Raw genomic sequence first — 25,991 nt, forward strand, 5'->3', positions numbered from 1 at the left:
TTGAGATGCACGACAACAAAAACACTTGCGGAATGAAGCACATGCTTTCTCGCCTTACCTAAGGTACGGTAAGGCGGAAGGTAAGTCAAATCTGAGGCAGCAGTGACCACGCTCAGAGCATTACGCACCACTCCCGCCGGTTCCTGAGCTAACAACCTCAAGTTGTCTGGGAACCTATATTGAAACCTACACCATACGGACACTGAGGCGCGTAAGCGAAGCGGTGACTCCCGTCCAGTCCTAGAGCTTCATCGACAGCATTTCTACTTTCCAACCCAAGCTATAGGCTTAGAGCGGAGGCTAAGCCTACCTTGCCCAGCAGCTCTCTTACGTCCTTCCAGGTCCCTGACCTTGGAGCCCTGGTAAGCCTTCTACTGCATCGCGTCCGTGATGGCGGCATTCTCTGTACGATCCCGCCTGAAAGATAACTAACTTGTCTTCTTTGCGACCCAAAGCCTACCTCTTCCAAACGAAACGCATCGTCCTTGTTTATCGCGACACCCATAGATCACTGCTCCAGCCATGCCCAAGTCCACGTCGCTTCGCAGGCTCACCGACAGCCACCCGTGATAGTTGACCACGCCTTTGATCGCGACGCCCAACCTTCCTCACTTGTCTCCGATATCCGTGTGATATCCCCGTTCACTGGCCCTTGTGAAGCATCCAGATACCTATCAATACCGAACTTAACGACTTCAGCACCGTAAGCCTGGTTTCGAACGATAACAACGGAACATAATGGCCTCTTCAGAACAGAGCCATACCTACGGCCTCAAGTGCCGCCTTGCTCCGGTGTCCCAGCCGTTGACTGGGAGCGCCGACGATGGCATCCCTGCGGTTGCTGCACAGTTCTTCTATTCTTCAATTTTACCTATAGACGATCCTCTATCTCCGGGAACAATCGCTGGTGTATCAGATGCTCGAACCGCTCGTGGCCCGATTCGTCCATTCTCGCTCGGTGACAACAACGCCCTCGAGAAGGCATGGCTCAGCTTCCTGTCTGACGACGATATACAAGCTCATGAGCAGTTGGTTCGAGACAGAAAACTGAGTCCTAATACCGAGAAAGCTAACGCGCATAAACTGGGCCTCTTGGCGCGCCACCTGGCTGTCAAGCACCTACAGAAGCATGGTGGTATCATTCAAACATCGATCACGGCCGGCGAAGCTTCGGACCTGCTTCCGGACACCCCGATATCTACATGTTGCCCTGAGTTATTCATTGATGTCTCTACCGAGCTGCAGAATACCTTTTGTGCCCTGGCCAGGAAACACCACCCTTCGCTTGGCCAGGATAGAGTCGTGCAGGAAGTCATGATGGAGCTCCGGGGCCTCGTAGCATCGAGCGAGACGCGTTCCCAATTCCGGAGCGTCTCTTCTTCCCGGCCCCGAGCGGACTCGGCTCGTTCACGGCAAATGGAAATTGTCAGTTCATTCAGTCCTCGACAAGAAGCTGCGAGCGAATTGCAGAGGATCGGAAGAGAGGTTGGCAATACGGGAGTGGAGTCTGCGTCGAGGGCTAGATCTGATTCCCGAACAAGCGAGAAAACATCTCGGCCCTCTACGCCGGGTTTGGGCACTTCGTTCCGGCAGCATGCTGCGGACGATGGTATCTCTGGCAAACCGTTTGTCCGTGCTGGGCTCCGGCAGCGACCCCAAGATGTGCTGGCGACGTCCTTTCCTCCTTCGGAACCGTCGAAATCGAATGATACCGAAAGTCAAGATGCAAGGCGGTCGTTCACTATGCCAGAGTCGCCTAGAGCCCGGGCGAACACCACACAAGCCAAAATTGTCAGCGATGAAAGCTACAGAAGGGAAGCTGTTGACGTTGTTGTCGGTATCTCCCGGTTGCACATGGTGTCCATCCCGGCTCTTCAAATGAAGCCCATTTACTGGTCCCCTGTGAACGACATTGCGATGGTCCTACGTGCTACCTGGTTCTACAGGTTCGTTGTCTTAACTTCCTAAATGTGTTCGAGTGTCTGACAGAGAGACAGAGATACGATGCTACCAATACCCCCGGCTGTGGCAAATCAATTGGAGGCTGGCTACCGAGAGCTCAAGCCTCACACCGAGACTTGGAATGATGAGCTCCGTTGCGCCGTTGACGTAGGGCCTCTTGGCGAGGAGAAGGTCTCCCATCGATTATGGCCAGAGAACGCCAACCAACCTAGCGACGGAGACAAAGAGCCAGTTTCTGACACTCGTATCTCATCAGATCCGTTCTGTGCCGCAAGCTGCTTTCGTGGGGAAGCGGCCGCAGAGGGTGCAATCGACCCGAATCTGAAGACTGCCTCAGCTACGCAACAGCATCGAAGTTACGCAACTTACCACGTGATCTATAAAGATGCCTCCAAGGCCTTCCTCCTCAAACCTAGCCTCAAGCCGTCTGCCTACTACGGCAGGAGACCTGTTGCGAAGATTATGAAGGGGATGACCGTCGGCATTCCAGTTGTACGTGGCTTCGATCGCGCGGTCTGGGAGCGTACACATGATAAGAATAGGCCCCGAGAAGCTCCTAATCAACCAGCTTCATCCTCCAGCAACACACCCGAATCAATCGGACAAGACGTTTGCGCGGCCTGCAAGGCCGAAAAAGAGCGCGGCCAAGTTACCGACCTTGTGTTGGTGGTTCATGGAATCGGTCAAAAGTTTGCGGAGCGAGTCGAAAGCTTCCACTTCACCCACGCTATCAATGCTTTCCGCCGTGACGTTAACACGGAGCTGGCGAATCCAGTCGTCAAGGGGGTGTTGAGAGATGGCCAGAATGGCATTATGGTGCTCCCCATCAACTGGCGTCATACACTCTCGTTCGAGGAAGGCGGTCCAATGACAGAGGAAGACAAAGCACAACACGTGCCAGACGGATTCAGCCTCAAAGACATCGAGCCCGGCAGTATTCCCGCAGTGAGGAGCATGATATCGGATGTCATGTTCGACATACCGTTCTATCTATCCCACCACAAGGGCAAGATGATCAACGCGCTAGTGACGGAGGCTAATCGTGTATATCGCCTTTGGTGCCGCAACAACCCCGGATTCGCAGACAGAGGTCGCACTCACCTTATCGGGCATTCTCTAGGCAGCGCCATGGCTATTGAAATTCTATCTCGGCAACCCGCACGTGTTCCGGCACTAGACCTCTCAGTGAGAATGCCAAAGCCTGACTTCTTTGAATTCGACACGAACAACCTGTTCTTGGTTGGAAGCCCCGCTGGTTTCTTCCTGCTCTTAGAGCGAGGCATGCTTCAACCTCGGCGCGGTAGAGTAAAGCCTGGAGCTGATCCTGCCGACATAAACGCACCAGAGGTAACGGGCGAGGCTGGTCGCTACGGTTGCATCGCCGTGGACAACATCTACAATGTATTGGCCAAGGAGGATCCCATCGCGTACCTCCTGAATGGGACCATCGATCCGGTGTATGCAACCAGTTTGAGAACGGCACATGTCCCATCAAGCGCCACCTCCCTTTTCAGATACGTTGGCAATGCAATGAAAAGTCTTGTGCCCGGCGCAGCACCTACGCCAGCCACAATTGCCCCTCCTCCGGCCCCAAAGCCGAACTTTGCGCGCTTGCCTTCGCAGCTCGAGCTCGAGGTTCACGACTTCACGCGAGAGGAGATTGCAGAGCGAAAGGCCTATCTACTCAATGACAATGGCCAGATTGACTACTACCTCAGGTTCGGCGGTGGGCCATTGGAGATCCAGTATCTCAACATGCTGAGCGCGCACACGTGCTACTGGACGAGTCAGGACTTCATTCGAATGCTGTGTATGGAAGTCGGCAAGAAACCTGGCAGGGAGCATACGATCCCTGCCATGAGAGCTCAGAAGGCGGCCAAGAGGCCGCTTGGGTGAAGTGTCACTCAAAGACATCCCAGGCCATCATTCATAGGTGGCTGCACATACATAGATCACGATAATTAATTACGCTTAGTGAGATAGACAGCCCTGGATTTTCCATACATGCCAAAGCGATGCAGGGAGTTGATACTGTTTTAATATGAGATAACATTTTTTCTATTCCCAAAGTTTAGTGTCCATGCCCGCACCGTCCTAGTGAAAGTGACGACCCTCTACTGTTCTCGCCGCTCGCATCAGAGTTGCTAGACGGGACTATCCTTTGATACAACGCCCTCAAAACCCGTCGTCAATCTCCATCAAGTCATGGTCGAGGTCGTCATCCATGCCATACTCGTCTCCTCCGTCGGCGCCGTAGCCGTCTCTGCCAGCGCCAACCTCCTCGAGCTCCTGAATCCGCTCCAGGTCCATCTTCTCCTTGTGCCTCATCAAGTCCTCATAACTCCAAGTGCTCACGCCCTCCTGGTCTTTTGCTCGGAACGGCTGGGCCATCTGCTTGAGGAAGCGCCGGGCGCTGCTGACGGCCATGTCTGTGCTGACGTTTGTGTCGGCATCGAGCAGGCCCTGATTAATCCACTTGGGCAGCTGTGTCCGCTTCTTTTGGAATCTGCGGTCCGCGAGGACCATGATGCCGTAGTCGTCCTTGCCTCTCAGGACTCGACCGAGACACTGCGCGGCATGGCGCATAGCGTCGAAGGACAGGAAGTCATTCTCGCGGATGCGATACGTTTCTCGCAGAAATTCGAGACGGGCCTTGAGAATGCGGGACTCGGTGTACTGGAACGGTACACCTATGCACAACACGGTCCGTCCGTATTGGTGATCGAAATCGATGCCCTCCGAGACCTTGCCACGGGCGACACAGAGTAGTACGGCGCCGCGGCCGTTGCAGCAGGCTGTCCTGTATGTCTCCAGCGCGAGCGACGTTTCCTGTGCATCCGGGGTCTCGACCAGGATAAGCTTGTACTTCCAGACTTCTTCGAGAATATTCATGCCCTGCCACATGCTGATGATGGACTCCATGTACAGGTACGAGGGGAAGAAGACGACCATGCCATCGGGCGTGATCTTGGCGAATTCAGTGAGGAGAGTGCCGTAATTTCGAACGACACTCGGCTCGTTCCGGACCTGGAAACTGGTCGAGATGGAAGATTGGTCGCTTCCACGAGTCACGATCATTGGCAGGAAAGATCGTCTGGCCAAGGTCATGCTGTATGACTCTTGCACAACGGTTGAGAACCCCAGCATCTTGGGATACATTTCGAGAGGTGAAATTGTTCCTGATGTGATGATGACGGAGCTGAATCTGTCAAAGACGGGCTTGATCGCGATGGCGGCGTCGAGACACGTGAAGTGCAGGACAGGGTTGGGTACCTCTGCCGTTTCTGACTCGAAAGGCTCGAGGATGAGCAGGAACCCCTTCTCGTAAGTTGCGACCAACGTTGCGAACGTAGCAACTTCCTGCAGTGGTTGATAGTCCTCGATATTGGTAAGCTCGAGGGTCCGCACAAGCGACGTTAATCTTTCGGCGCAGAATCTCAGTGGCTTCTTTTCGATAAACGTGTATTCTCTGAGATGGGCGAGGAAAGATGGGGGTGTCTCTGATATCGTATGTCTGACCTTCATCCTAGTCTAAAAGAGAGTAGTCAGCATTCGCATGCTTTACCTCGTCCTAAGGTGTGTTGTTGACATACCTTGAGATACTCGATGAATCTTTTTAGGAAGGCCACAAAGTGTTCCGCTCTCCTGATGTTACCCGGAACCGCCTCCTTGAGCAAATCATCGGGTAATGCTTTGAACATGTTAGTCCACGTTCAACCAGCGCGTGAATTAGCAGGTGATGTTGCCTACCTGGATTCGCCATGAATGCATCTTCCTGCCGTGCTTCATCCGCGCCGCGAAGTCCTTCGACCAGTTTCTGGTATTCGTTTTGTAGTTGCTCCTGGTCAGTGTCCCTCATTTCTGTAATTTTCCGTTCCAAGTTCTGTGCACCCCTTGTGGCTTTCCGTAGAGAGTCTTCTGTGATGTCTGTGCTGAGAGATTCGATGCAGACGTTGTCGATGTTGTGAGCCTCGTCAAAAACCACAATGCAGTCTTTTGAGAGCTCCCTCGATACTCTTTCGGCGATTTTGGGATCGAGTAGGTAGTGGTATGAGTAGATGATGACATTGCAGAATTGCATCTATTCGAGGTCAGTGCCACAGTACCAAATAACGTGTTGCTTTCTAGGGTTTGGTTAATTTACCATGCGCCTTGCGGTGAAGTACGGACATTGCTTGTGCTGCTCGCCGTACTTCAAGAGGCCTTCAAACGTCCAAACTCCGTTGGGAATCAGGTTGTGCGGCTCAAGCAGATCCAAGTTCTGCCACAAGTCAGTAAGGTGTCAGGACCAAAGGAGAGAAGAGGGCTGTAGACGAAACGTACGTCATGGTAGACACAAACGTCAACGTGCTCGCCGCGGTCTTTCTTCTCCTTGACAAAGCCTGCCGTCAAGCTTCGACAGCGTGCGTCGACGACGGAACCACTCTTCTCCTGTTTTACGGAGGGGTGCAGGCACAGGTTCTTTCGACTTGTCAATCCGAGGCCACGGAACTCTTCCTCCTCGCCAAGCTCTTGTGCTCGATACTTCATGAGAGCCTTGAGTTCGGCAAGAGCCTTTTCGATCTCAGACATAGTACCTAAAAATGTTTAGTTGCGGATCACATGTGATGTAATACAGGCGACTTGAACCATACGAGAGCAGTAGATTAGCTTCCGGTGTTCAGGATTGTGCTGCTGGTAGGCGACGATGAGTGAGAGCAGCGAAACCGTCTTTCCTGTCCCTGAAGGCATCTCCAATACGCAATGCCCCCCTGCGTCCAGGGTCTCTGTGTGTTTAGATAACACGTCAGCAAGGTCGTTCGTCGTTCAATTTCGCTTGGGCGAGTGCTCACTTTTGAGATCACACATGTATCTGAAGTCCACATTAGCAATTGGTCAGCGTTTTACTCGGCTTCAAAGCGGCTTGCACAGAGCCTAACTCACGCATATTGCTCAGGATAGATCGAAGGGTATGGGAAAAGGATTGGTAATTCACTATGGCCTCTACGTTAGTTGCGATGCGAATTCTTTGTAAATCTGCGGACTTTGACTGACTCGATGAAGAACTTCATCTTGAGACGACAATAGTGCCGCAATTAGCGACACGGTGAAGTCGTTCGTTGGCGGCAAGTGCAAGAAGAGGCAGGCGCGGTTCAGTAGATTGATAGAAGGTCGTGGTGGTCAAGGATATGTGTTGATGGATTGAGACTGATGAACGGGGAGTGGACTGAGTTGAGGAAAATGGACCCGGTGGATGAGCAAAGGAGCGCGGTCATGGGCGCCAGATTCCGAAGCAGATCTCATCAGACTAGTGCAATCTTGTGCTACGGCAGCAGCTCTACGGCTAGAATTGTTTCAAAGGGTGTGTGGTCGAGATCGATGTCGAGGTCAAGATTGAGGTTGGAGTTGCAGTTGAGACTGAGGTCGTTAAGTGCAAAGCTCAATGGCCATCTTCTGCAATGCCGAAAAGTTGTCTCGATGAGTGACGTGAGGCGGACCCAGCCAACCTAAGGGATCAATCCCGACAGGCTACAGCTTCCCGGTCTTCGATGCCAAACAGTCGCGGCTTCACGTGACATTGTCGCTTATGTCATCCTGCCTTGGTCATCACCTTGTTTGGGGTTGGCTGGTGTTTCCCTCAACCACTTTTCGTCCCTCTTTTTCGTTCAATCCATATCAGACTTCGGACCGCCTCATGTATCCGCACGTGCCTGCGCGGAGAGGTTGAAGATGATGCTGGCTACTACTCATGGCATTCTGGGCTCTAAACACCGGCCACTCCTGTCGTGATCCAGCGAGCGGTGGCTCTATTGGGTTCGTCGCACCCACCTCGCGTTCGGATGCTTCAGGTAGGATGCCTGACGGGATGGCTGACGAATCCGTCGCCGGAAGGCGGAGAATTGATCTTGGCTACCCGCCCGGCACAGCATAAGGCTGAGTGGAATCGAACACACCCTGCGTGCCTGCGTATCTGCGCGGCACATTCTTACTCTGAAGGATGGGCTGGAATGCCACGACAATGGGGGCCCAGGACATGTCAGACAAGTTTCTGCGGCCGAGTGGCGTGTACCCAAAGGTCGATGCAATGCTCACCACCCATATGCGCGGTGCGCATATCATGCAGCTAGAGGCATACGGAACGTACGACTTGGTGTGGATTAAAACTGGGACGGCGGGAGGTTGTTAGGACTACTGCAATGAAGCTATTCAACCGTTCTGAAGTGCTGTATTTGCTGGTTGTGTCTACGACGGTCCGCTACACACTTAGTCTCGCGAGCTCAGGTTCCGCGACATAGCTATGTGCCTGGGTGAGACTTCCTTCTGGCATGTGTAAGGACTTGCTAGCACATGGGCCTGCCATTGTCAAGCTACTGTTGAAGCGTAGCCTTCACGGCATGGCTGGGAGCCTTATTAACGCGACGAGCATGCAGACCTCACTCCAACACGCTCATGTACGAAAAGGCCTTAAACAATGAAACACCGAGGATTACAGGCCATGGACATTCATCACGACGTAAGGGAATACCGACCGCGATCCCAGCTCTAAACTGTTCCTTGGAAGCTCAAGGCCACCGGTGGCTTTGCCGCCAAAGCCGTTATAACTTTGCCATGCTTTTGTCTTGACGTCGCCAAAGCCGCACTTTCATCTTAGCCTGTCCATAGATTCGTATCTCAACAAACAATACTTTCTGTTGTGAGTCGAGATTACTCCGTACATCATTTTTTATTACACCGTATCCTTACACAAGGAATTGCGACTCTAGCTCACCCGGACTGTAAAGCTTGATGATGCACACCCAATTAGGGTAGATCTGGCCCATTTGTCGGCCACTCACCTAGTCTGGCCAGTGTCCTAGCAGTGCATGACGGAGCTCGCTAGGGTCTGCGCGGTATACATCCGCTCGCTGACAACTTTGAGGGGGGCCGTTGTAGGTACCCGTAAGTGACGATGATCTCTTCGCAGTGAAGTGAGATTCCCATGCCATTGGACGCAATATCTTGACCGAGTTACAGTCAGCACTTAATCAGACGGCACTCCGGATCCTTTGTCAGTACGGATACTGGTGACTGGCGCGAAGGAGCGCAGATACTGCATGCCGATTGAGGTGGCCTGTAGAAGGGTAGGAAATCAGACTAAGCTCGCACTGCTCGGAAGTGAGGTGTGAAAACCTGTTCACCAAAGTTCCCTATCCAGCACCCACCTGGTTGCTCTGCTTACGCCCGGCCGCGGTCTCGCTTCCGGGTACCCTTGCTCCAGATTTGCAGACGCCAGACTGAACGCAAGGATGCTGCTCATTCGATGTCCACCTCGCAGTAGCGTACTGTCCACGGTAACATGGTAGAAAGTTGCTGTTCTGGGTGGTGGGAGATCGCAAGGTCCCGTAGGGTCAGCTTTATTTGGTATCAACAGTCCCTGCGAAGGCCCATTTTCGTTATTGGTAGTCTGGACTCTGGAAAGACGTACGGATACTTGCCATGCCTACGTGCCGTCATGGTATGCTCTACACATGGCTAGATGCGCAAGACAAGATTGTTGGATTCCTTCAGACCACAGGGACGGCGGAAGGCAATGAGCCACTTTGTCGCTATGTATAGTTTGTCCCCACGGTATTCAGTTGCTGGCCCGCGACTAGCCAAGCAATGAAGGAAACGAGGAGAGGATACGGACTGGCAGGCTAGGTACCACACGTTCTCATTTAGATGAGGGACCGTCAAGGGCCATTTCTCACGTCCTGACGTTGCAAAGCTACAGCCGGGTTCCTGTTGTCAATGCTTGGGCTGGCTACCTCAGCGAGAGGACGGCTACTTCTGAGCTAAGGACGGGTGAGAGAGTGGAGGGAAAATTGTTCCAGAATAACGTAGACCGTTGACAACGGACTGTCAAAGCACCACTAGACTGCTGCTAACCAACGAAGAACCACCCGTGACACCCGACCATGCTATTTACTTCATTCAAGTCATCTCTCGGCCGAACATCGCGCCACGATTTCGGGTACCCGTCGCGGAGCTCCAATATATGCGGGCGCAGCTCAGCGGGTGCCAACGTGTTGGACCTGTCTTTCTCTGAGCAGAAGTAGAGCGAGGGAGTCCTTCGGACAGTTTGAGAGATGAAGGAAATGGGGGATGCCGTTGGCCTCATCTTGACGGCTTCCACTCAACCCACAGAAAAGTACCTTGCAGAGCCTGAAGAGAGAGTCGGTCGAGGTACGTACTCTATGGCCCCCTGACATTGGAAGCCCTACAGAGTTCCACAAGGTACCTCAAAGTACCTAAGAAAGCACGACAGGCAAGACCAGTCTCGCGGTGGCCAAACATACACGCACCTGTCTCAATTAGGAACCTGGTCTTACCTTGGTGGGACTTGTCCTGTGCTCTCTAAAGAAGGTACGGATACACCATGCCCTTTGACAGCTGCCACGAGCAAGTCTAGATGGGGGAGAGGCATAAGAGACGGGAGAAAAGGCAGGGTTAGATGGATTTCCCCAGGGGCAGGCACCGTCTACCTGGCAGACAGATGCCATTCGTGGATCTTAACAGATATTTTCCTGTCATAAGACGAGTCCCTGACGGCCTCGCCCCAGGCGGAAGTAAACATAGGCAGGTAAGCAAGAACGCGCCAAGATAACGTATCTAGTCGAAGTCACCTATCTACCAGAAGTCAAGTATCTAGGGTAAGGAGAGTATGTCAAATTCTGGATGACATCTTGCTCTAGTTGGTTTGAAAGGCCATACACACGGTGGAACCCGTCAATCCTGCTGTGTTTCCACCTCGCAATAATTCCGGCAACATTTACGTCCATCTCGATCTCTGAGATGAAACATTCTCAACCTTGGAGATTCATCACTCAATCCCGTGCGGAGCGGCCAAGGAGTCAGAGGCACAATCATGCGGATGCTCGCTGAGATGTCTTCGTAGAAGACCCGGAAATCTTTGCGAATATCTTCACATCGAGAGTAGCCACATGGTCATTCTAATCCGCCCACGAACGATCAGACTCCACACTTTGCCCGAAGAATACAGGGATACTCGATAAGGTGTGCGCACTGGATGCTTGGCTGATTCCTTCGAAGCTGTCGAATAAGATTTGTCGTAACTTGTCGGATGGGAAGTTGTCGCATCCGTATTGCTGACGGTGCCATAGAAATCAGACCCTCTGGAGCCCTTGTCCAACACCATGACGATTGAAGACTCAACTGCTCCTGATCCCCGACTCCTGACGAGAAAGACTTGGCACTGCGATTGGCAGCAGGCATCCCAAGCCCAGCGTTGACGCCATGCATACGGGCGCGAAGGCGCGCATGGCCACCTATGGGAGCACGAGAGGAAGTTGGAACAGGGCAATGAGGTGCATAGGGCGGGGGGCGCAAGGCGCAATGCTAAGTCAGAAAACAAGTGAGGTGAGAGCATCCGCTGGTGAAAGAGCACATCTTGCTCGCTGATGGGGTTTCGTTGTGGTGAACGCTCTAAATGGAAATGACAGATGATGGTGTCTTGGAAGCGGCAACGCTGACCCGTTTGTAGAGTATGGTGCCAAGCTGCCTGCTTTGGTTTGGTCTACGAATACAGCCACGAGGTTGATATTTGAGATATTTGATGGCGTCCGTGAGCGCCACCACCATCCTTCTTTGAAAGGTTATTTCGTCGGCCCGTCATTTGCAGCTTCGCGAGGGCGGGGAGAGAATGCAAATCAGCGCCTCAAATACGGATACTCTAGTCTCTCTTCCCCCCTTCTCTCTCTGTTTTTGGCCTCCAACGCAGGACTCATCTTACGGACGGCTAGGACGTTCTACGGATAGGGTACCATTAGGCTGCTCACCCTGCAAAGGCGTGAAGGAACGGGCGGGGAGTCAAGATGCTTGTACCTGGCCTTGCCCTACTGACTGCGGACACCCTTGACAGTGTTTCTTCTGGACGTCAGAACCAACGCAGGCGTGGGCGCCAACGCCACGCCGGAGAACGGGTGGGTGCAACGGCTACAGGGCCGGGGCGAGACCTGCCGCAGCGAGCTCTGATGTATCTTTACCTACCTGCAAGAGAAGTCGAGGGGGGAACGGACATAGTGTAAGAGGCAGCTGGTCAATGTAATGCTCACGTTTTACTTCAATTTCTTACGCTCTTCGAGGTAAAAGACACAGATCATTTCATTGGGCTGTTAATTGTCCAGAGCATACCTATATGGATGAACATGTTCGTCGTTGGTTCACTGTCTTACCATGCATCCAAGTTCCAACACTGCAAGGCGAAGCAAAGTAAGGTAATGTAGGTAGGTAGGTAGGTAGGTACCTTACTCCAAGTACCTAAATTCGATACGTACCGGGAGGTATTCTGCACAATGGCTGGGAAGGAGCGAAAAGGTGAGATACCTGAGATAAAGTACCTCACGTAGCTCGCCCGACGACTCCACCACGGCCGATGTGGCTCAATCGATCGTTGGAGTATCCACTTTACGCACGGGCTCCGTCCGGTCTAGGTCAATGTCCCCGGCGAGTCTTTAATTAAACGGTTGGTTCAGACACTTCCAACGACCAACGACAAACGGCAACGAGTTTTTCTCTCCTCGTTTTTTCTTTCATTGTCAATCGTCAACCAACAACCCGAGGGCTGTGTGCTTTGTGTGTATGCGTGTCCGTGTGTGCCTGTGTGAGACACGTCGAAGTGGGCTTGCTCCTCACTCGCATACAGTACCCGATCTCTCTGAAGAAGACGCAGGACGCGCATTTCTGGTGAAAGTCCAGATAGCCCACCTAGCAAAGAGCACCATGGGAAGAAGGAAGAACACGGGGACCTGGGAAGCAGTCATCCATTATACAGTCCAAATTAACACCGAGGGCAGCCAATGTTTCCCCACCCACTGGCTGCATATCAACGCACAAGGTGCGGACCTGGATATACTACTGCGTATCCGTATGCCCATCCTATTCATTGAAACCAGTGCAACTCTGAGGCCCTTTCCTTTCCCCCTTCTCTTCAAATCTCCTCTTCCCTTTCCTTTCCATCTCTTCCCCGGACCCCTGACGCAGATGGTGCCAGTGATCGGTCAAGCCTCAAAAGTGACATCCCTGTTTAGCCTTTAGGCAAGGCCCTCCCTCATTCCCAAGTTGCTGGACCGACCATTCACAGCCCTGGAAATGGACGGATGAATGTGCTTCGCCTGCGTTGGTGCAGGCATTCATCGTACCACCTGGCCCACCGCCCACATGCTGTTTTGTTGTTCAGCTTCCAGCTCTTCTAAACTCCCCCTCTCCCAGAGGTTCCAGAGTCCCAGTCGCTTTGGCATTGAGCCACCTTCAGGCTTCTGACGACAGGGCAGGGCCGTAGTCTGTAGACAAGGGAGCCGCAGGCAGAGCACTCGAAGCAGGTCATCTGAGTCGAGACTGTTGGAGGGAAGCACCTGGATTGGCAAGTGTCAATTACGACGAATGCTCTATCCAAGTCTTAGTCTCCATATGGGCCCTACGGCGAACCCGGTCCTAACCACCGATGCACTCCGGCTCCAACGAAGTGTCATTCATACCCAGAAAGAGTCCGCTGATCCAACAACACATTCAGCAAGCTCGCTACGTACTCGTCTGTTTCTTCCTCATTATTCGGACTTTCAGTCACATCCCCCCTCTCATACTCTCACACCCTTCTCGGTGGGTTCCTGGCCTGACTACGCCCCTCCCCTACCCCTGCTTTTCTTCTGCCCTCCCCTCCACGTCTCGCGCCGCCCCCAACGGTACTTCTGGCTGGACTAGGTCTGTTGAATCCTTCGCGGGACGGTCCAACACCACTCCACAGGCACTCTGGCCTGCCTGCTGCCGCTGCTGCCAGGTCGCCAACCCCTCTGCGTCTCAATTCTTTTACTCATCCGGGAGTCGGGGCTAGCCAATGTACTGCTGGCTTTCCTCGTCTCTAACTCGCAACTAGTCTTGATTTCCGTCTACCATGTTACTCTGGGCCCAGGCAGAAGCAGGATCCCGAGGTAGAAACAAGTCGTATATTATCTTCCAAGAGTCTGCCTCGGATGCTGTAGTATTACAGGGTCTGGTCCGCCCTGTCTTCCTGTCTCTGTCTCTTCTCGGCTCCGTTCAGCCCTGTTAGCGATGGTCGAGGGTGTCATCTCGACCCATTTGCCTCATCCACCCCTGATAGCTCTTGACTAGGTTATTCCCATCTTCTGGATACTTCAACACCTTACGGATACCTTACCTTCCTTCGCCCGCGCACCTGATCTCATACATATCTGCACCCTGACTACCTTATACGCACCTCTTTCTCTCTCTTCAGCGGACCCCCTGTCAGCTTCTAGTTTGCTGCCTTGTCTTGCCCCCCTCTCCATCTGTGAACAAGTTCCTTTATAACCGCCTCTTTCCCCATCTTACCTGTTGTCCCTCAGCCTTCCTGGACAAGGTTGCCAATCAGAAACAGAACACTCCCGATCAGGTTCTTATCCACAGGCTCCTCCACTCACACACATCTACCCGAGTCCCAACCGGGCATCCTCCACCCCCCTCGAGGCCTGATTGCGTCTTGCTCCAACGGCCCTGTTGGTATATAATCCAAACTTTTGCGTCCAACAACCGCCCGTCGAAACGATAAAAGAATAGCAAGCCTGCGGCCAAACCAGTCATGGATCTTACACCACCATCTCTTACCAGGTCGCCGGCATCTCCAACTCACACCTATTGTCCATCGGAACACTCTTCGCTTGAATATCCGTCTCCAGACTTGGCGGCTCAACAGTACAAAATCAGTTCTTTATACGCTGCCGGTCAACTGTGCTCCTTGGATCAGGCAGCCGAAGCCGACATTTCTTTGCCACCTTTGGACCCTCGACCGTCGGTAGATTGGACTACCACCGACATCATGGCGCCCTCATCCTCGTCCTTTTCCATACCGAATGTTCTATCTTCGGCGTACGACCCGTTTGCTGAGTACGACTCACAAGTGTCCGCCTCATACGGATCCGACTCATACCCTCCGCCGCCATCCCACTCGTCCGCGCTAGGCCACCATCAGCATTCTCTAACAGACTCTCCGGGGCGCTCACCCGGGCCATCTTCATCAAGAAGTTCGCTTTCTTATGCACAAGTTGGACACTCCACGAATTCGTTGGGGCCAAGGATCAAGATGGAGAACGCCAATGAATACGGATCTGGAATTGACGCCTCGCACTACGCCTCTCCACGCTCAATGCAGACGCCTTACATGACAGAATCAAGTACATACGGCAATCTTCACCAGCACTATCTATCAGATAACCAATCTCCAAGCTGGTCCAAGGTCGAATACGGCGTGGAACAGTACTACCAAAACCCTCCTGCGGGAGAGCCGGCTCCTGTTGGTCGAGACTCGAAGCGGGCAGACGATGGGAAGCACAACCGCCCGAGGCGAGCGCCACGGAAGATGACTTCCTTTGCAGACGCCCAGTACCAGTGTCAAGTTGCAGGATGTGGCAAGCTCTTCAGCCGCAGCTACAACTACAAGGCACATCTGGATACACATGACGACAAGCGGGAATACCCATTTCCATGTCCAGTAGCCGATTGCAGCAAGAGATTTGTCCGGAAGACGGACCTTCAGAGACACAACCAGAGCGTTCACATGAAGGAAAAAAATCACCGTTGTGACTACTGTGGAAGGCTGTTCGCCCGGAAGGATACGCTTCGCAGGTACGTTGTGGGAAATACAGCTGGAGATGCGTGATGACTGTTAAGGGGAAATCACTAACCCGAGCTACAGGCATATGGACGATGGATGTTCAAAACGCTTCGACGTCGGCACTTGTGACCTTCGTGTTGAGGGTTTTGGAGGCATAGCGCCGGTCAACCGTAGCATGGGAGGGCCAATACACCCCATGGGACCCGGCTCGGGACCTCTGCCTCCTATCAACGCGCCGATGGGGGGCGGCAATAGCCTATTACATCCCCAATTATCAGCTTGCAGGAGCAGAAGCGTCTTGTCTGGCACGAGCGATGAAACACATGGCGATAGTTGGCAACGGTGATGGAACGACAACTTGGCCCCCCGTGAAGGAGCTTTTGACACAAAATCCTTGTTTTTTTCCCCTCTCATCAACTTCCAAAGGATGATTGTAACACCAACTCGAATTGGCCTGGGGGGGGGGTTTATTTACATGCACGCGTATTGTTTGCTGTGGAGATATTGTAAATGTCTATATCATGGCGTTGGAGCATTGAGCGGGCACGGCACGACGGATTACTTTAATGACGGAATGTACTTGATGGGCATGATGAGGGTAAGTGAAGTTGTGGTAAGGTAGCAATAGCAGCTATACGGCCGAGCAAGGCAGTCAATTGCATTGCAACTACGATAACTTGACCAATCGGAAACAAATTGTGGCATGTACTGCGAATTTTACATTGCAAAGCCGGGGGTCTCGATTGTGGTTGCATGAAGGCAACAACAGCCCGGCCTCGCTTGGGGCCGCAGATTGAAGAGAAGGAGCGAGCTCCCAACTTCCAAGCCGCAAGGTATTGATTAAGGTAAGGTAGGTGGCGTCTGGTCAAAGCCTTCAGCGGCACACCAACAACAAGGTCCAAATTCCAAATTTTGTGATTGTTTGTTGGCTTGCTGCACAAAGTTCCAACAGACAACCTACTGAGGCCAGGGCCAGCCGGCAAGGTCAGCTCCCGTGGTGACGGGGAGGGTGAGGGAACATCGGCCGGACATGCAAGATATTTACGGACGTGAGTTTTTACGGACGACACGATTGAGCATGCCACGTCTGACGGCATCTTCTAGCACGACAGTCCGGACACTGTAGCCAACGAGGCGGCGACGTGGTATCGCATTTGCGCTGCAGAACGAGACGGTCGACGCAGTGCATGCAGAACTTTTGAGCCCAGAGATGCTTGCTACGGACGTGAACCGCTGCGTGTCAAAAGTCGGCTTGAGCATGATAGGGCTACCAATCCAGAACTGGGATGCTAAGGTAGCTAGGTAGGTATATTACCACTGAGAGTGAGCCACGAGCCACACAAGCCATAGGGCCGAACGGCAAGTATGCGATTGGCCATACAAGCGCCAGGCAAAGAGGTGTGGTGCGGTTGATGAAGAGTTGCAGTGAGTCTTGGTCGATGGTGTTGTCCGCATGAGGTGCGATTCCTCCTGGTTGACCCCCCGTAGGTATTCTGGGCGACGAGCGAAGAGAAAGCCGGTTGTCAGCAAAGGGACGATGTTGCTCAGTCCAGTCACAGAAGAAGCATGTATTCGTACGGATATACATGGGATGGCACATGGCTTGGAAGAGGGTGAAGGAGGAGGGGGGGGACTTGCAGGGTAAACAGGGTTGAAGATTGGAGCATGAAAGGCACGCATCTTTTTACACAGGGCCGTACCTAGCAGATGGGTGGGACCGGGAGTTCGGGAGCTGGAGCCAACTGCCCCGGGCGGCGGGCGGCGGGCGGCGGGCAAGTGTTGGACGTGGACGGGTGGTCCTTGCTCAGCTCACCGCGTGCTCTTTATAAAGCACATGGCGACAAGTACATGGCAAGAAGTACCTTCTTCCGTGTCCATTTAGAGTACGTACCGCAGTACAAGGGCAGAGGTATCGCGACTTGACCGAATCCGGCCATCGCAGCTCTTGGCAGACGGGACTTTGCGTAGAGCACGCTGCAACAAGACCCGCGGCCCGTCATGACAGCGCTGCCTAGACGACTCTAGAGAACTTGTCATTCTGGCCGAGGAAAGGACTCGGTACCTGATCCGTAGAGAAGGCAAGAGCTCCTACGGATACGGATACAGATACCTTACCTACTCCGTACCACAAAAGTGATCACTTCACTGCATTTCCATTCGAACCTTGGTCACTTTCGTTGACAACTACTTACAGATACAATAGTGGTTAATATCATGTTTCCGACGCTTTCAAACGCAGACAGTTGACGAATAATACTTTACACCAGGGTTGGCGGAACACTTCAACCTCGTGTCTTCTCACAAAGTGGTGGTGAATTGTTGCCTCTCTCTTCCCTCTCTTCTTACATAAGACACGGAGACGGGTACTAAATGAATAGCTACATCTTCACCTACAGTGCCCTCATGTTTTCACGCTCCTTGCACCCACTACCCTACTTCGTGCTCACAGCTGACGACTGCCCTGTACGATACACCGCACAGGACCGATGGCACGTTGTATTGAACATCTTACAGCACCCTGGACACCGGAAGTCGCCCAGCAGTCACTTTTTGATTTGTCTCCTCGGTCTCGGCGGGGCGCGCTACGGCGGGGACTCGCGCAGACAAAGGCAAGGGCAAGGGCCTGGCCGGGGTCCGGATTGAGTGAGAAACTGGAGGTGCGAGGTATTGATTAGGTGTGGTGTGTGCTTCCCCCCCCCAAAGTTGCATTGACTGTTGGTGTCTTTGGCTTTCCAATGAACGGACGTTGGTGTGTTCACTGCGCGACTGCCTACACGTATTATACCGTATCCATCAGCCACAGCCTGGTTTGAGGAATAACCCAAAGCCATGGAGATAATGACATTCGATGCGTCTTCAAGTCGGAAGGTGACAAGTTGGCAACCCCATTCCTCCTCCCCGCGGGTATCAACTAATTAGACGGGGCTCTCTTGTCCTCTTTGATGCGCCACGAATATCCAAGGCCATGTTTTCAACATGTCATTGACATAATTGGTAGCATCTGATCATTACGCAACACTCTTGAGGTCAGCTTCAGCCGATTACCAGCAAGGCAGCGTGCCCATCCGTCTCCGTCTCCGTCTCCGTCTCGCCCGCCGGCAAGCAAGCAAGCAAGCATGCACATAGTCACCCAGTTTAATTTGTGGTAAACTTGGCTTACCATGAAGTGAACGTCGATCGATGATTACGTCTTCCCCCCATCCAAGTCCATGACGTTCAGTCTCGGATCAGTCCAACCAACAGCTGTTTCCTTTCTCTGAGGTATCCATCCGTACGATGTATCTCAGCCTAGGCACTGAATGACTCTCAAAGGATCTCCGAGTTACAGTCGTGGGCATGGCCGCATCATGCACCCTCCAATAACCGCCCCCAAACGCGGTAGCGTCGCATTTTCTCATCTCTCTCGGCGCCTATCCTCGTCCCTCCCATCAAGTGGCCCTGCGAGCCCGCGTGTATGTATTGTCTCCCGTACATGCAGCTTGTCACCCAAATATCCGTACTCTGTACCCACACCCCAAGGGTCGCATATCCGGTCAGTTGAGGGGATGAGATGCAAAGCAAGTAAGACGCATCGCGTTCGCTTGGCCGCCGTTCATGCCACCCACCCGCACCGCGCCCCCTTCTCACATGGACAGCGTTTCCCGGGTCTTCCACCTCCCGGTTTCCCACCCCCATCTCTGTTAGGTTCCGTCATGTCTCGGCTCACCTGCCTGGTAGGGCTGGCTCGACGACACATGCGCCGGCACAACGGGCGCGACTCTTGCATATGTGGTCGGTCTGACACATGAGGCATGGTAATCAGTGCGGGCTTGGCCATCAGGAGGAGTGTTGGGCTCTAGTCAAACTTTCCACCTAGATCACTTTCATGGCATCAGTGTTTGGAGAACATCTGAACGGATCGTGGGCACAACTGAAGTGTCACACCGTGCAATCCGTAATTGCAGTGCAAGGCACGTACGCTACCTTGCCTTGTCTTGTTCGCATACATACCCTCATCACCTTGTCGAACCTACTGAGACTGCGCCTGAGGGCGCAAAGGAGATCATCAAGTCACTTTCCACGTCATCTCCCCTCTCCCGGTGGCTTTATGGGTACAATCGTATACGGGTTGTGAATAGGGGGGAAAGAGACGATTTACTTGTCTACACTTTGATGAACTTTGATGAACTTTGATGAAGAAAAATCTTGGTAATTCATACTGATTACTTTTTAGGTGAATGTCACCTCTATCAATACCGCATACAAAATACAGTTTTTGGTCAACAACGACTCCTAATCCCAGAATTCAAAGCAAGGCAGATACAAGTAGCCAGACAGGGGGCTAAGCTCATTCGACGTTGGACGACATGTGGTGCGTAGGCAAAGCCGTCAACACGTCAAAGGCACCCGTGCCAATCTTGCCCAAGCGGCCCATGACAATACGACCACTGGGTGTCTTGAGGTCGTCCCAGTCGCCATCGAGAACGGCGTCTTTCAGGAAAGCCAGGGTCGTCTCGAAACTCATCTTGGTGAAGGGACTGACATTGCCACGCAGACCATTGCGGTTGAAGGGCGTGTAGTCACCATTGCGAGTCATGTAGTCGGCAATGAGGTTCAAGTGTCTGTTGTCGACACTAATACCGTGACCGCCGAAGACGCCGGCCAATTCAGACACGATGTTGTTCCGGCATGCCTCCACTCCGTACACGTCTAGAACAGCGCCAATGTCGTTGGTTGTGATCTGGTTCGGGTTGATGAAGTCGCCATACTTCTGCATGGCCTCGAGGTTGCAACCAGATGTGTAGATGGCCGACACTGTCACATCCTTGCCAGCGGCGTTCGTGATCTTGTGGTCGGGTGTGAAGGTGCAAGAGCCAACGCCAGGAATTTGCTGGATGACCGACTTTTTGACCGCCGCCTGCACGATGTTGAGCATCAATACCTTGGGGGTATCTGCCTCGAACTCGAGCGTGAACTCGCACCACTCTCCTGCGCTGTCGTGGTTGAATTTGGTGACAGGGGAATAATTTTGCTTCACTCGCGCGGCTCTCCAACCGCCATCCTCCTTGTCCATGTCTTCATCTTCGTCATCTTCATCATCGGAGCTGCCCTCGTCGGCTGCCGGCAGTGGGCTACCCTCAAACCCTTCATCTTCTTCCTCGGAATTCTCCCGTTCCATCCGTCGCTGAATCGCATCATCCTCGTCATCATTCGGACCATATGATACAGCCTCGTCCCGGTTTGCCCTGTTCTTGGCACTCGTGGCGTCACCGTCGCCATTCTCGTCGTCGTCATCGTCGTCGTCGTTGGTAGGTCTTGCCTCGCCGTTGCCACTGACCATTTCTACTACGCCAGACTTGACGCCAACTTCAGGCGTCGCCGAGGTGGAATCGCTGCGGCGCTTCTTGATTTCTTTGGTCATGGCCTTCAAGAGGTTCTGCAGGAATCCCTTCTCGATGGTATCCATGACATCAGAGGGATCGACGGCGTAGGTTTTGGTATACTCCGCAGCAGGGAAGAAGTTAAGCTTCACATCGTACAGCTTGGCCAAAGAACCATCGATGCCCTTTCCGATGCGCTCGTTAACGGTCGCTGTGTCAAGCAAATCGGAAAGAGGCAGAACGCTGATGGACTTTGCAAACACCTCTCCCTCAGTTGCAGACAACTCAGGATGGAGAAGTAGAGTCATAGCTGGTGTTGAGATAGATCGACTTGCCGTCATGAGAATTTCACGGAGACGTGGAATACCGAGCGTGACGTTCTTTGCCGAGTGACCTGCCAAATGGAATGTGTTGAGGGTCATCTGTGTCGAGGGCTCACCCACACTCTGGCCAGCAACGATGCCGACACCCTCACCAGCCTCGACGAGTGATCGCATGTACTTGGCGGCAAAAACAAGCTCTGCCGACTTTTTGCTGACGGCCGGTGCATCCACCGAGCCAGAAGGACCGCTTGACTTGTCGCGGATGAGACCGTCCTTGTTGTCTTTGATGTACTTTGTCATTTTCTCGTAGAACGACTCGGATGTCGCAAATGCTACCCTCGCAGGGTTGACCATGGAAATAATAGGGTCCTTGGCTCCGGGGCTATCAAGCTTAGCATGCTTGACAGCACTCTTCATGTGCTTGAGAATTTCGTCCTTGGTGCCGGCAAATTGTTCCCTGAAGCCGTTGCTGAAGTTAAGCTGGGCCGACTCGGACCCAACATTGCGGAGGATGAAGCTAAAGTCGGTGAGGTACTTCTGCTTGGTCGGGTCAAGGCCGTCCTCGCCATAGAGGAACTGCACGAGGGTGCCATCGGCATCTCGCACCGTCGAATCATACGTCACTGTAAGTCCCTCCATGCCCTTGATGATGCATCTTTGCAGGTAACCCGAGCGAGACGTCTTGACAGCCGTATCGATGAGACCCTCGCGACCAGCCATGTGATGGAAGTAGTATTCTTGCGGTCGGATACCAGTCAAGAATCGCTGAACAATGTAGCCTCCCGCACGAACATTGGTCTCGAATGGCTTGAAGCAGGGCAGAGACTTTCCGCTAACCATCAGAGGAACTCTTCTGCCCTCAAGAACCTGTTGTCCCAGATTGCATGAAATGAGGTTGGCGTTGACCTGACTACCCTTGGCACCAGAAGTTGTCATAGACTGCATCTGGTTCTTGGGGAACTGTTTCACCAGACCGACGGGAAGACAAGCTGATGTAACCGCGCTTGAAACACTGCCACCGCTCTGGTTCATGAGCAAATCGAGACCTTCTTGCTTGGTGTCATCGCGCATGACCTCCTCCAGGCGAGTAAGGAGTTCCCGATCTGTGCTCTTAGGTGCCTTGTCCTCGAGTGAAACGTATTTGGCTGCAACCTGGAGTCCGATGTCCTTCGCTGCCTTCAGTGCCTCCTTTCGAGCCTGCTCACCCTCTGATGTGAGCCGCAAATCGTCCATGCCGCAAGTAAAGGCCCGCATGTTCAGGTAACGAGTGAGGAGGCGGCCCATAGCACTGAGCAACTTGCCTGCAACAGCAGGTCCATAGACTTCATGAATGGAATGGACTAAACCGCCTGAACTAGGACCCAGGTGGGCCTTGTCAAGAATACCAGTCAGGAACTGTCCGTCCTGGAACAAGACTGAGCCCTCTTCCAAATGGCCTTTGCCCCATTGCTCGCCCTTGACTTGGCACTTTCCGGACATCCAGAGCCCTTCTCCATTTAGTGGCTTGATGTTCTTCAGGATCGTGCTGATAACCTGCTTGCCTGTCCATCTGGGTCTCGGCTTGATGACTGCCGGAGGAAGGAGCTCAATCCTCTCGCCAAGAATATGACCACTCTCTGGGCGGAGTGCTGAGTAGATGAGCTGCTGGTATGAGTCTCGGTCGAAGAAGGTATCTTTGTTGCAAAGAGCAACAGAGACTGAAAGATGGTCCTGAATCAAACCACGAAGAGGCTTGCCTGCCGTGCCAGACAGATATTGATGGTCCGTGTCGGCAATCTGAAGAGCTTCGGCTCGGGCAACCTCGTTCTGGGGGAAATGCATGTTCATCTCGTCACCGTCGAAATCGGCATTGTACGTGTTGCAGTTGGCGTAGTGCATTCGGATTGTTTTCTCTCCCGGCAACACGCGAACTCTGTGGCCCATAATGGACGGCTTATGGAGCGTCGGCTGACGGTTCATGAGAACAACATCGCCATTTGTCAGATGTCGGTAAACCTTCTTGCCCTTCATGCCACTCAACTGGGCGTTGGTCGGCGTGAGGAGTTGGTTGGCAAGGGACGTGCGGTCATCGGCAGACTTGGATCGAAGGTTGACGATTTGTCCGTTCTCGTACTCAATGGCAGCCGCGCCGGGCCACTTGTCGACACCGTTGATAACGGCTTGCTGCAGATCTTTGAAGTTGTGGCTCGTTACGGGCTCGGGGTAGGTAAGTTTGCGTGCGAAAACAGGGGGCACACCAATCTCGTTGGTCTCGATATTGGGGTCGGGAGAAATGACACTGCGGGCTGCGAAGTTGACTCGCTTTCCCATCATGTTCTTTCTGAAAAGACCCTCCTTCTTCTCCAGCTTTTGTTTGATGCCATCTTCGTTTCTTTTCGCAGCTGCGCCCTGGACAGGGTTTTTGCTCTTGTCGATCAGAGAATTGACAGACTCTTGTAGTTCCGTCCATACTTGGTGCAAATCGTTGATGTCTCTTGCTCTTCCGTACTGGTCTGTACCCCCGACGCTTTGGTGTATTCTCGCAATGCTACCGCAGTTTCGCATGATCATCTTGTAGAGGGAGTTCTGCTGGGCCTCGGAGATCTGAGAATCGCCGGTTCGAGCTTCGGGTCGGAACTTGTTTGGAGGAACAAGGATAGTTCGGATGAAGAACATGTCGGCAGACACTTTGGCTGCCTTTTTGGTCGTTGGCTTCGAGTTGTAGACGAGCGACATAATGTCTTGTTCCTTGTGGAATAGCTCCTGCAGACGTGCGCAAACTTCCATTGCACTAAGGTATCGCTGCTGACCGGGGGTCTGAACAATGGCATCAGCTCTGGACTCTGCCTCCTCCTTCTCGAGGTCAGCGTCATTAGCATCACGCATGTCGACGTCGTTTTCTTCGCTCGATGAGGCTGTATCGACGTCGGCGACACCTTCGTCGGTATCGGTATTGCCGCGCTTCGACTTGCGCTGGCGAGTTGCTGTCGCCATGGAATCCTTGAGGTGTAGGTTTTTCTGTGCCATCTTTGCCAGATCCTTCTCACTAAGGGCCTTTTCGAAAATCTTGACGAAGCGGTCCTTTCGGTAGGTAGGCGAGATACCACCACAGTTGTCGCATCGCTTGGGCTTGGTGATTTCTGTCAAGAAGTCCTTGATGAGCTCTCTCCGCATTTCAATAGCACCTTCGTGCTTGCCCTTCCTGACCTCGCCCAGGTTGAGCTTGTGTGACTTCAGGGATTTGCGGACGAATGCCTCCCGGGCTCCGACGATGTTGTCGACAATGGTGGTGCCCTCTTCTTCGGCCTCGCTGTCGTAATCGGTAGGGACACCCGGAAGTTCGAGGCCCTTGAGCCCTTCTCCAATCGCATCAACCAAGTGAGCCTCATGCAAAAGGCCATATTGTAGCAGTCGGAGTTTGCAGGAGTATCGGTTGATGTCGCGATGGCGCATACGGAAACCTTTGCAGTAAACGCATTGTGACCTGAGGAGACGAAGGACCTGGTCGAGAAATACAGGATGATAAACCGGCACGGGAAGCTCGATGTGGCCGGCGTGGCCCGGGCATGAAGACTGGTTCAAGTTACAGGTTGCACAGCTGTGAAGAGGCGTGTAAGTCAATTGAGCAAACGAAAAGGGATATTCCAGGCAAATTCATACAGAGCATCGCCCCATGAACCAAGAGCAGGGTCATAGAGACCACCAGGAACGGGGTTCAGAAGATTGTCGAATGTGCTGTCGTTCTCAATGCGCTTGACCGAAATCGCTCTGATTTCTTCCTCGGTGAGGAACGTGAACTCGACCGTCTCGACAGACGACGAGATGGGTTGAGAGATGTTCATATTGCCGTTGAGGCGTCAGGTAACAGCCTGGCACCAGTCTGAGTCCGAACGGCAGAAGGTGTGGTGTTCGGAAGCAAATTTTCCATACAGCTTCCGCTTCAATGAGGCACTCGCTCGATCGCAAAATCAATACGACCGGGGCGGATGGTCCAGAGCAACAACCGTCGGTGGGAGACCGAGGGGAACTTTTTTTTTGGCGGTGGTGGTCGGCAGAACGAGGACCCGCCTTATCGAGTGGGTCCCGGTCACTTTTTTTCGTTGCCAATGTGCTATCGGCGCAAGGCACCAAGGCACTCCAAGCCGAAGAGGGTCCTTGCGATCATGGTGCTGTTAGTACCTTAGGTGCCTTAAGGAATGCAGTGAAGCGTCTCCAGTGGGTACGGTATCTGTACCTAAGGTACCTTAGCACGGTGTTCACCACCTAAGGTAGGTACCTACCTGCTTCAATCTTGGTTTGTGTTTACCTCAAAGTGCCACTACGGACACTACGACATTCTCAAGATTTCAGTTACAACTGCCTATTCGCGTAGCCATCCCCTTGGCCAAACCTTGCGACCAACAGTCACCTGCCTGTCGGGCTCTAATCAGGGGCGTTTCTCTTCATCTTTGAAGGAAGCCTTCTTGTCTTCGACCACAATACTCATTAACCGTGCCACGGGGTCGCTGTCGAAGCCCCATTACGGACCTCTACCGCCCACCCTCCTTGTCTTGGGATCTCTGCGACTGAATTGCCCTTCCGACTGCGATACACAATCAGCGAACTCCGCGACGACGATCGGCTCAGCGACAGAGCGCCCAGGTTTTCCCGACATCCTCTCGACGAAGCACGTGTGTCTCCGGAAACACATACATCCCACAATTTAGTTTCTACCATCAGTCGTCTGGAAGTGGCAGCACATCA

At 53.1% G+C, this 25,991-nt stretch overlaps 9 protein-coding genes across 9 annotated transcripts; 4 read left to right on the forward strand and 5 right to left on the reverse strand.

Annotated features, from left to right (window-relative positions):
• Positions 1-538: 538 nt before the first annotated feature.
• BDP81DRAFT_179913 (DDHD domain-containing protein) lies at positions 539-3,998 on the forward strand. Its single transcript, XM_060582264.1, has 2 exons — positions 539-1,946; positions 1,998-3,998. The coding sequence occupies exons 1-2, from the start codon at positions 739-741 to the stop codon at positions 3,856-3,858; spliced, it is 3,069 nt and encodes a 1,022-aa protein (XP_060448192.1). The 5' UTR covers positions 539-738; the 3' UTR covers positions 3,859-3,998.
• A 139-nt stretch (positions 3,999-4,137) lies between these two features.
• Positions 4,138-7,013, reverse strand: BDP81DRAFT_391672 (DNA repair helicase; the record flags this gene model as incomplete). Its single annotated transcript, XM_060587573.1, has 9 exons — positions 4,138-5,493; positions 5,556-5,653; positions 5,713-6,043; positions 6,107-6,223; positions 6,286-6,539; positions 6,597-6,728; positions 6,795-6,814; positions 6,886-6,936; positions 6,997-7,013. 9 exons carry the CDS (start codon positions 7,011-7,013, stop codon positions 4,138-4,140), a joined length of 2,376 nt encoding a protein of 791 aa, XP_060448193.1.
• Positions 7,014-8,816: 1,803 nt separating this feature from the next.
• BDP81DRAFT_421364 (uncharacterized protein) lies at positions 8,817-9,242 on the reverse strand. Its single transcript, XM_060589911.1, has 3 exons — positions 9,146-9,242; positions 8,956-9,054; positions 8,817-8,880 (listed from the first exon to the last, which is right to left on the reverse strand). Exons 1-2 carry the CDS (start codon positions 9,236-9,238, stop codon positions 8,956-8,958), a joined length of 192 nt encoding a protein of 63 aa, XP_060448194.1. The 5' UTR covers positions 9,239-9,242; the 3' UTR covers positions 8,817-8,880.
• Positions 9,243-10,496: 1,254 nt separating this feature from the next.
• Positions 10,497-11,010, forward strand: BDP81DRAFT_421366 (uncharacterized protein). The gene is made up of 2 exons (XM_060589912.1): positions 10,497-10,913; positions 10,988-11,010. Exon 1 carries the CDS (start codon positions 10,639-10,641, stop codon positions 10,843-10,845), a length of 207 nt encoding a protein of 68 aa, XP_060448196.1. The 5' UTR covers positions 10,497-10,638; the 3' UTR covers positions 10,846-10,913; positions 10,988-11,010.
• Positions 10,497-11,533, reverse strand: BDP81DRAFT_421367 (uncharacterized protein). The gene has a single exon (XM_060589913.1). It carries the CDS (start codon positions 11,348-11,350, stop codon positions 10,886-10,888), a length of 465 nt encoding a protein of 154 aa, XP_060448195.1. The 5' UTR covers positions 11,351-11,533; the 3' UTR covers positions 10,497-10,885.
• A 2,665-nt stretch (positions 11,534-14,198) lies between these two features.
• On the forward strand, positions 14,199-16,041 carry BDP81DRAFT_179975 (uncharacterized protein). Its single transcript, XM_060582265.1, has 2 exons — positions 14,199-15,597; positions 15,668-16,041. The coding sequence occupies exons 1-2, from the start codon at positions 14,555-14,557 to the stop codon at positions 15,930-15,932; spliced, it is 1,308 nt and encodes a 435-aa protein (XP_060448197.1). The 5' UTR covers positions 14,199-14,554; the 3' UTR covers positions 15,933-16,041.
• Positions 15,891-16,768, reverse strand: BDP81DRAFT_179981 (uncharacterized protein). Its single transcript, XM_060582266.1, has one exon. The coding sequence runs from the start codon at positions 16,681-16,683 to the stop codon at positions 16,150-16,152; it is 534 nt and encodes a 177-aa protein (XP_060448198.1). The 5' UTR covers positions 16,684-16,768; the 3' UTR covers positions 15,891-16,149.
• Positions 16,769-18,824: 2,056 nt separating this feature from the next.
• Positions 18,825-19,490, forward strand: BDP81DRAFT_421372 (uncharacterized protein). The gene has a single exon (XM_060589914.1). It carries the CDS (start codon positions 18,886-18,888, stop codon positions 19,372-19,374), a length of 489 nt encoding a protein of 162 aa, XP_060448199.1. The 5' UTR covers positions 18,825-18,885; the 3' UTR covers positions 19,375-19,490.
• Positions 19,451-25,196, reverse strand: BDP81DRAFT_469657 (RNA polymerase Rpb1). The gene is made up of 2 exons (XM_060594530.1): positions 24,909-25,196; positions 19,451-24,846 (listed from the first exon to the last, which is right to left on the reverse strand). Exons 1-2 carry the CDS (start codon positions 25,088-25,090, stop codon positions 19,914-19,916), a joined length of 5,115 nt encoding a protein of 1,704 aa, XP_060448200.1. The 5' UTR covers positions 25,091-25,196; the 3' UTR covers positions 19,451-19,913.
• Positions 25,197-25,991: the final 795 nt, after the last annotated feature.

The sequence above is a fragment of the Colletotrichum phormii genome, assembly GCF_030913505.1.
Source record: "Colletotrichum phormii strain CBS 102054 chromosome Unknown BDP81scaffold_5, whole genome shotgun sequence".
Taxonomy (NCBI): domain Eukaryota; kingdom Fungi; phylum Ascomycota; class Sordariomycetes; order Glomerellales; family Glomerellaceae; genus Colletotrichum; species Colletotrichum phormii.